The sequence below is a fragment of the Hipposideros armiger genome, unplaced genomic scaffold (assembly GCF_001890085.2).
Source record: "Hipposideros armiger isolate ML-2016 unplaced genomic scaffold, ASM189008v1 scaffold_166, whole genome shotgun sequence".
Lineage (NCBI taxonomy): Eukaryota > Metazoa > Chordata > Mammalia > Chiroptera > Hipposideridae > Hipposideros > Hipposideros armiger.
Window position 1 is genome coordinate 778520 of NW_017731516.1, and position 10541 is coordinate 789060.

At 33.9% G+C, this 10541-nt stretch overlaps 1 protein-coding gene across 2 annotated transcripts in view; it reads right to left on the reverse strand.

Moving 5' to 3' along the window:
* Positions 1 to 10541, reverse strand: part of TRHDE (thyrotropin releasing hormone degrading enzyme) — a 370897-nt gene that overhangs the window by 67650 nt on the left and 292706 nt on the right. For both annotated transcript variants that reach the window (XM_019651780.1, XM_019651779.1), the window contains 3 exons: positions 9097 to 9185; positions 3202 to 3335; positions 3051 to 3106 (listed from right to left, as the gene is read on the reverse strand). In XM_019651780.1, the coding sequence (XP_019507325.1) occupies positions 3051 to 3106; positions 3202 to 3335; positions 9097 to 9185 (279 nt within the window). The remainder of the gene's footprint in view (positions 1 to 3050; positions 3107 to 3201; positions 3336 to 9096; positions 9186 to 10541) is intronic.

The window sequence follows — 10541 nt, forward strand, 5'->3', positions numbered from 1 at the left end:
ACACCCATGTGTGACTATTAAAAATTGGGAGGGATACCTCTGCTGTTGAGGTGCCCTCTGAGGATGAATGGGTCCCAGCCCCACACCATGCTCCCCAGTCCAGGATTCCAGTGCCGGGCAGAGAAGTCCCCGTAATTTCTGGTTGTGAAAACCAGTGGAGGTTGTGGCTGAGTGGGGTTGAGGGCATCTGGAGTCCCAGGCATTCCTCTTAAAGGGATAGTGTACAGACTTACTGATGGAATCACCAGCTTTGGGCTCCAGCACTGGAGAAGCAGCTGGAGAAGTGACAGGGACACACGGGGGGGAACTGAGTTGTGTGGCTTCAAGACACCATATCTGAGTCTCCATCAACCTAGCTAACACCAGTCATCTGCCCTGCCCTGGTGATTCCCTGAGACCCCAACCCACCCAACTTTTAGGCACACCCAAGCCACTTTCAGTGGCTTTTTCATGCAAACAGTCTGTCTTGGCTCATGCTGCGGAATTTCATAAAATTTTTGAAAGGTTCACAAAATCAAAAAGCAGCATCTGGCTTTGGTATGCCCTGTACCTTTTGCTGATCAGTCCTAAGCCTGGCACTACTGGCCGCTGGCCTCAGTTCAATGCTTGGCCTCTCAAGGCATTTCCAAGCCCAGCATGGGTGGCAGTGATCTGTGAATAGTTTTGTGTCTCATGCCAGGTGACTCTGAGCAGAACACAGGCTGTGGCTGAATTTGGGCTGTGGGTGGGGTCCTTCCAAAAAGCTCCCAGAGCTGACACACCCAGTGGCCAGCTTGGGACCGAGCCAAAGCATCACCTGGCCACCTCCAAGGATGACACACCCAAAGGGCAGACTGGGCAGGTACCAGGGCACTACTATAGTGAATCCTGCTCTGCAGGGTCAGCCTCTGCACAACAGCTCCTCCACTGTAGTCACAGCCAGTCTTCACAACCAATGAGCCCAAGGGTCAATTCCTCCCATTTACATGCAAACAGCACCCAAGGCTCAACTACAACAGGAGGACACACACAACCCATGCAAGGACATACCTGGAGCACCCAGCTCAAGTTACCAGGGAGACTGGGCCATTGGGCCCCAGAGGACGCCTACTATATAAGGCCACTACACTAAGACCCTGAGACATAGCAGCCCTACCTAATATATAGAAACAAGCACAGAAAGGCAGCCAAAATGGGGAGACAAAGAAGCATGTCCCAAACAAAAGAACAGAACAAAGCTCTAGAAAAAGAACTAAACAAAACGGAGACAAGCAATCTACCAGATGCAGAGTTCAAAACACTGGTCATATGGATTCTCAATGATTTCAGTGAGAACTTCCACAAAGAGGTAGGAAACATAAAAATGGAGATAGAAAGCATAAAAAAATAACAAGTCAGAAATAAAGAATACAATAACTGAAATGACGAATATTGAATGTCAACTGTAATTAAAAACTTTAAAAAGGGGGGGAAGGGTGAAGGAGAAAGGAGGTTCAAATTTCCAGGTAGAAAAGAAATAAATCACGGGGATATAACTTACAGCATAGAGAATATAGTCAATAGTATTGTGATAGTGTGGTATAGTGTCAGGTGATTGCTGGACTTATCATGATGGTCACTTCTTTAGGTATATAAATGTTGAATAACTATGGTGTACACCTGAAACTAATATAATATTATATGTTAGCTATATTTTATTTAAAGAGGGGAAGGGATTAAGAAGTACAAATTGGTTATTAGAAAGTATTCATGGGAATATGGAGTATAGCATAAGGAATATAGTCAATAATATTGTGATAACTGTGTATGGTGTCATATGGGTACTAGATTTTCAGGGTGATAAATGGGAGGGGGTTGGGGGACAGAGTGAATAAGGTAAAGGGATTAAGAAGTACAAATTGGTAGTTACAAAATTGTCATGTGGATGTAAAGTATTGCATAGGGAATATAGTTAATAATATGGTAATAACTAGGTATAGTGCTAGGTGGGTACTAGACGAGTAAGGGGGATCACTTAGTAAATTATACAAATGTCTAACCATTATGCTGTACACCTGAAATTAATATAGAATATTGAATGTCAATTGTAATTCAAATATTGAAAAATTGAAGGGCAATAAAAAGTCCATATTTCCAGGTGTAAAACAAATCATGGGGATATCACTTACAGCATGGGGAATATATTCAAATATTGTGATAGCATGGTACAGTGTCAGATGGTTGCTGGACTTATCATGGTGATCACTTCTTTAGGTATATAAATGTTGAAAAACTATGGTGTATACCTGAAATTGGTATAATGTTGTATGTTAGCTATATTTTTTAATAAAAATCTTAAAATAAAAAATAATAAATAAAATTGAAACTACTTGGATGTGACACACAAAACATTAAAAGGCGTGAGTTTATTTTAGTATTTAGTCTCAAATTGAGTAAATAGCTTGGGTTTACAATCAACATTATTTCAAAAGAATAACTAATGACTATTCAAAGGAATAACTGATTTTGACATTATAAATCTAATTATGAAAATAACACAAATATTACTGTAACTAGTACAATTAGTTTTCTGCTACAAGATTGATATATATATATATATATTTTTTTTTTCCAGATCAGTTTTAGGCTGTGGAGTATTTATTTCTGTCTTGTAGCACAAGTTTCTCATAATGAATCAGATTTTTTTTAAAAAACATTAAAAAATTATATACTAGAATATGTCAGGAAAAAAAATTGCTGAGGCTTGAAGGCATTTTCCATTAAAAATCAAGTATGACACAACAGTCATTTTGTAGAGTTCATTAGTAAATTTGGGAAGAGATTATTAATCTCTGATTAAATTGAACTTGTAGTGAAAATTGATCAAGCTTCTCCTGACTCAGAAATACCCTATGACTCATATTGACCAAGGCTTTGGGACACCGTTGTAATTCATCTCCAAACATAAAGATTGTGAGTAAAAAATTGTTTTTAAAAGATTTATTATTCAAAACATATGCACTAGTTAGCTTTCTAGAGGAAGTCTTATGGCGTGAGTTTTATTGTGGAGATCCACACACAGCAAAACATACCTGGCTAGGCTGAAGGCATCGTCAATCAAACCCGCTCGATTACTGACGGAGAGAACCTATGAGATCAACCAGAAGAACAATGGAATCACTTAGGATAAAAATGGCAAATTCACATATCAAAACAGATCTTTGATGAGTAAATCTAGTTTACCTCGTGGTTCCTGATTAATTGATCAATTAATAATCTCCAATTCCTTAAATCATAGTTGACTCTAAAATAGCCAGTTTGATTGATGTTCCCAAGCAACCAGCTTCCTTTGTCCAAAGAAGTTATTCTGTGGCTCTCTGAAAACAGCATTTTCAGGGGTAGAATAGATTTTAAATTTTAAGGGTTAAAATGGTATGAAGTATGTTTCTTAATACCAGATATCACAGTACAAATAATTAAAAGAGAACATCATCTTAAATACCTAATTGAAACCTATTATTTCATCAATTAATCACTATATCTAGAATTTGCTAGAAAACTTTTAGTTGGTTATTCATTATTACTTCAATTAATTTTTTCTTATAATTACCATTTTTGTTCTTGATAAAAAACCCCATTCCTATACATAATCTTTTTTCCCTGAAGATAAATGTAACCAAGAAATCTGCTACTGTATTCATGTGGCGTCTAGTTAGTTTGTGTATGAATATGTGGCTAGAATAAAAGAAAAGATTTTAGGTGTATTTTCTACTTATTTTATTCAGTGAGAAACTGATTACCAACAAGGGTCATTTGTTTGAAAGTCACTGTTGTGTCTTGCCTTTTTTCTTTTGCTTTCCTGGAAGTGCTAATAAATAACAGACTTTCCAGCATCATCAATAATGTTGGAAAAAGGAACCTCATTAATATTTCTACATATAATTAGAACAAAGAGAATATATTTTGCTTATTGAAATCACTTTGGAAAATGGTAACATGTTTACCAGATAGTTTAATTAAAGTAAACCAGTAAAAGCAATCATATAACTGACATATTTAACTCTGTCAAATATGGTACAGAGAGAAAACTTCATTTACTTTTAGTGTCAGCCTTTATTGACTTCACAGAATCGTAGATTACAATTCTGATCACTTTGTTGTTGATGTCCTCTGGACTCATACTTCATAGATATTATATAATGTATGAAGTTTACTTAAAATTTATATTTCATACACACATACACACACATGTGCACGCGCACACACACCACTGGTCTATTTCCACAATGAGTCAAAACAAAAAAATGCATCCCAGCAACCGTCTGAGTCAATTCTGAGTAAGAGACACAACCTTCAATTCTCACTCTATTTTCAAGGTTTTTACACATCTGAGTACAGAACAGGTTTTATTTTTTTAAAACACTGAATTTACAGAGTACTCTCTCTCAAGAGAACTCCACAGAAGAAGAGGTTATATATACCACAAAAGTTATTGGGTAAACATTAATGACCATTAATTGCTCAAGCCAGGAATGGAGTGGGCTAATTAATGTAATTCATATTGCCAATTTTCAAAAATGTACAGTAAGACAAACAAAAAATTTAAACATAAACATATGCTGAACATAAAAATATAGTCTTCAACGTTTCAAATAGCACTTCAACTTCTTGCCACCTTTGTAAATAGTACCTGTTGGAACATATAAAGAAATAAGGCTCAGGCAATTTAATGGAACTGTCCAAGAAAGCTGGAAATGATCCATCTCAGGGCTCCTTGACTTTGGTGTCCTTTTTACTATGTTATACTTGATTGATACAAGATGGTATAATACTTTTATTGTAAAATGATATACATTTTTCACATTCTTATGTCGATTCAAAAAGGGAGGAAAAGCATTGAAAATAAGGATTAGAACAGAAATAGGAAAGTTGAGTTCTTGGTCCAGTTATCCTCTGCAGAAATGTTTGAATTTCAGCCATTTGCGCTCCTTAGTTCACAATTTAGCCTAAGGGCCAAGTAACGGCATTTAAGGTCCCTTCCAATCTATGATTTGAAGAAGGGGCTATTTCTCTTAGTTTGAGATTTTACCCAGCTGAATTCATGGTTCTTAGGAAAATAAATCCATTAGATATTGCTTGAAAATATTAATAGCTTGTTATGTTTCTGATACTTTGTATTTGCATATTTTTCAAAAGTTTAATGCATTTATCCACAGTTTCTGTGAAGCTTTAGAATGTCACCCATTTTACAGATGTAAAAATAAAAACAAGTAATGAAACATAGCATTTAAAAAAGCTAAAATAACCTCAACTAGAGAGATTTTAATTAATCATGTCTGAGTTCAAAGAAAAAATGAGATTGAAATACTGAGTATGCTAAATTGATAACTAAAACCTGAAGATTATTACTGTTCATGAATATTTTTATGCCTTTGCTATTAATGAAATTTTTAGAGAAATGATTCCCAAAAAGATTTTATAATAGAACTTTAAATACCATTTCATTTTAATTAATTATATCTCTAAAATATTCTTTAAATTAACTAATGGCGAGCAATGAATTTCAAAGATACCTTTTCCACTGAGCTAATGAAAATGTGATGAGTACCATAATAAAAAGTATGGAAGTTATATTTTGAATGTTAGTAATCAAACAACTAAAAATGATATTTAGAATGTATTCAAAATGGCACAACTAGACTATATTAAGGCACAGAGTAGTTAGCACTTCTTATAGTATTTTGTTTTTATATTCTGTGCTTTCTTTTAAAATAAAGAGAAAGGAGAATAGGCCATTTTACTTAACATTGGCTGGTGGCAGAAAAATCAGGATTTAAAATAAACAAGAAGTCACCAAGGTAACAAGGGTAACAGTGTGAAACAAACTCAGTTATAATAACACATATCAGTTTTCTCACTGGACTCTTGCTAGAATCAAATTAGATAGTGTTCTGTAGAACCTATAAAGGACCATGTACCTGTGTATCCAATGGCAACATGTTGAGTAACTGACACATCTGCAAAGCAAGCTCCTAAAATATTAAAATCTTTCTTTCCCTCCCTCTCTCTCCCTCCCTCTCTCTCTGTATGTGTGAGGGTTAAAGGCAATAAGTTTAGAAAACAAAACCAAGCTCCTAAGACACTTTGGGCAAGTTATTTCTCAAGCATCCATTTCCTCATTGGTAAAATGGGGATAAAAATAATATTCACTTTAGAGACTGTGAGTCTCATGTGAACCAATGCTTAAGGAAAGCAATAAAGCATTCTGCAATTTTTAATGTTTATTTCTGATTTTCATCATGAATTTTTTCTTTATTTAAAATATTTTCTTTCCCAACATTTAGCATTAAATTTATTCCCATCCAGTCAACATAAACTTATAGCAGTCAACATGCAAGCAATGACATTTATCAGTGTCTGCATTCTCAGTATTTTCATAGTAAAAACAAAAGAGATGAATCCTTTTACCTGCTTTCAATAACTTAAAAATTAGTTTTAAAATTATTTTTAGGGTAAAGTGATCTATGACTGAACTTAGAATTAGATATTCATCTAAAGGGTTTAAAAATTGAAGTGTCAAGAGTATATGACAATTCAAGTCAAAGTTATATTCTATTATTATTCACCAATGAGTTTGCTTTAGTATCTTGTGAGATAAAATCTGTATTACTGATAATGAGAAATTATAAAAACATTGATTTGATTGTTATAGTTAAAAGGCGCATTTTTTACATATATTGATAAGAACTAACCAGAATATTTTCTTGATATTCTGGGTAAACATGTTTCATTGACATTAGTTGACTATGTTTTTGTTTTGTTTTGTTTTGTTTTGTTTTATTTTGTTTTTTAGCTGAGCCATCCTGCCACCTGTTGGCAGCTCAGCAGCTGCTCAGTTCAGGCTGGGACTCGAACCGCTGTTGCTCAGAGCTCAAACTCTTGAGCAAGCTCTTAACCAACTGAGCCACTCGGCTGGCCCAGTTGACTATGTTTTGAAAAAAAGAAGAAACATATAAAAGGAGGCAAAAGTTAACAACCTTTTTTTCCTAAGCCTTCCTTCTAGGTCCTTCTAAGAAACTTCTTTAAGGTTTATGTATTTATAAAGTTTCCAAGAAATATTTTCTTGGTATAGGTATTCCCTCACCAAATCCTCAATATTTTAATGGAGACAATGCTTTATCAACCAGAAGACTCTGCTACAATTTAATGGAAAATTACATATTATGTTCTATAGATTCAATACTGCACAGCTTTGGGATGAGGGAGTATGCCATTAATATAATAGACTATGTAAATATCATCTCCCAGAGTTACGTACTGCTCAAACAATGTAGCTATGTATAACCATCATGTGTATTGAGATAGGTGATATTTTAGGCAACATATGGTTTGAAATAATGTTGTTATTATTCCTAATTAATAGTGAAAGACTATAAATGAAAACCACCTCTTAAATACAACAACCTATAGCTACTGGTCAAGAAAAGTTGTGACTCTATTCTGGATAGTTTGTGTGGAATAAAAGGATATCATGAATAACAGCAAGGAAGCAAGTAGGGAGTTAGAGGAAATGGACCTGGGAAAGCTATCCAAGAAGATTCCCTGAATCCCTGCACTGTCTAAAAGTAAAGTTGTGGGGCTGATTCTGATGTTTGATTAGTATCTTTGTGCTCTTCTAATATTCACATTTCTATTCTGCCTTCCAATGAGAAATGCTTTATATTATTTCCAAACACTGTTCTATTTCACATTCCTAGCAATCCATGGAAGACTTCATTCTAAAGTTAGATCATTACTTTAACAACTCACTGTTTCACTCATCATTTCATAATAAATTACGTAGATAAATAGACCAACTATATGGAGGCAAAAGAGAAGCATAAAGACAAGTAATACAGTAAGCGTGAATTCAGAATCAAGGTACAAATATTAACTCCAAGAAGGTGAAAAGAGTAGATTATAATAAGCTATTTAAAAGGAGCGACAACAATGTTTTCAAGTAAGCATTTCAATGCATCACCACATTACATATGAATGCTTTATACACAGTATATATAAATGAAAGCACATATTTTCATAATATGTGATTATGTGTTAAAATACAATAAAATGAACATTTGAATAGGAATTCAGCTGGAAATATAACTGTTTATTTTTTGGGTAAACAGATTAGATTCTGCTATAAGAACATATTCTTGTGTGTATATATTTTGAGCACCTACATCTCCCTTCTAATAGCAAGACTGAGGGAAATAAACAATATTGATGTTGTTATTTATTTACTTATACCACACATTATTATAAAAAAGATATGCGGCTGTTTAAAATGATGCCTATGAAATAGCAAGATAACATCACTTAGCAGAACATGAGAAAGGAGGCAAAAAAATGTGGGCATACTTGACCATCTAAATTAAATGTTACATATAAGATGGTAATTGGCTTTTTCTTCAATTAATGGAAAACAGAAATAAAAGACCCTGTTTCACACCCTAGCATAAATGATTTAGATTAGATTCAAGAAATAGCTTTCTGACAGTGAACTGAAGTGGGTCACTATCTTATTTGAAGCTATTTAGAAACAGAATAGAATCTCCTCTTCTGCTGCTCCTTGAGAGTTGACATGACCTAGGGAATGGTTTGATAACCTATCAAGACCCCTCCCTTCTGGCCCAATAATTAGCTAATTTTATGAAGATTATTGCTTCACCCATTCTTTAAAGAGCCAATCTGGTAAAGAGAAGATAGCAGGAAAATGGAAGCAAAAATGTGGCCTCTGTTTAAGTATTTGGTATACTTTTCTATTGGGAGTTATGACTATAATGTAATTACATTTGGGATTATTAAAATGATACAATTTAAAACAGCTAAAATTAGTACTACAATTACTTAACTTTTATATTTTCTCTTTACAATCAAAGACACAAATACATTTAATAATTATATAGGCTGACTGAAATTAGACTGTGTAGAAATTATACTACATTATACTTAATTTTGTAGAGGTGATTATCATTTCTCTAGATTCTCTTCTAATTTGTATTTATTCACATTTTTATAACAGCTGAAACTAGAGGTTAAGTTGTTAAACAATTATCTGAAACCAAATAATTCCTTGGGGTAGAATATATATTTTACCTGATTTGTTAGACACCCAAATAATTGCTTCTGAAGACACATGGCTTCTGTTTCCCACCACAATAGTTAATGGAATCTGCCACAGGTAACTGCAATATAAAAAAGAAGCTTTAAGAATAAAAATGGTTATAACAAATAAACAAACAACTTGTACTATGCACCTTCTTTGTGATTTTTATTTTTCTCCTTAGGGAAACTAAGAAGACATCCCTAGTCATAAAAGTAAGGAATAAGTCAAGAAGATGAATTCACTTTTTCAATGCCACTAAGCAGACTTGGACTCTTAAGAGTTTTAATTTCAATTCAAAAGAGGAACTGCCAACAAAACAATTTATCTTGAGAAAAAAAAAAAGTTTGCACTTTGCACTTGCATTAGGAATAAAAAGTAGCTAAAATCTATAAATCTAAGCCACACCACATGTTGATTAAAGTCTAAAAAGCAGTGCTTTCTACTTGTTTCTATTTTAGATTAATAGACATTGCAGTGGTTTCATGCATTTACATTTCATCACGCTCCTTATTTATTTGTCTAAATATTCTAAAAAATACTATTATCATATTTTCACAGTAAGTTTAATAGAGCACAGCTAAAGTTACTCAGCCAAGCAGAGTAACTGAAAAGCAAAACTAATCAGATCCCCCTAAAATCCAGATCAACACAAAGAATACTGTGTGACACACTTAAGGCTCTGTTTTCTGGAATGGAATTTCCAAATTGATGTGTAAAATCATCCACCACCAGGCAGGGATCGTCTCAGCTACCAAAGGGAAAAGCATTTTCTAGTATTTGACTTTTCATAAAATAAAAATTGAGGCCCATACTTGTATATGGAATAATATCAATTTAATTTCAGATAAATAGCCTGAGATATGCTTGCTGGGTGGTTTTAATTTATTCTTTAAATAAATTCAATGACCACATTTTGTTTCTTTCCCTAAAATACAGAGGGTGCCAAAAAATGTATACACATTTTAAGAAAGGAAAAAAAAATTGTATTATTGAGTTGTCAGAAAAGTCATGACGAAAAGAACAAATTAACATACGGGATTACATCAAACTTAAAAGTTTTTTCACAGCAAAGGAAATCATCAATAGAACAAAAAGGCAGCCTACTGAATGGGAGAAGATATTTGCCGATGATATATCTCATAAGGGTTAATATCCAAAATTTATAAAACACTCATTCAACTCAACACCAAAAAAAACAAACAACCCAATTAAAAAATGGGCAAAGGATATGAAGAGGCATTTCTCTAAAGAGGGCATACAGATGGCCAACAGGCATATGAAAAAATATTCAACCTCACTAATCATTAGAGAAATTCAAATAGAAACCACAATGAGATACCACTTCACTCTGGTCAGAATGGCTATCATCAATAAATCAACAAACAACAAGTGCTGGCGAGGCTGTGGAGAAAAGGGAACCCTGGTGCACTGTTGG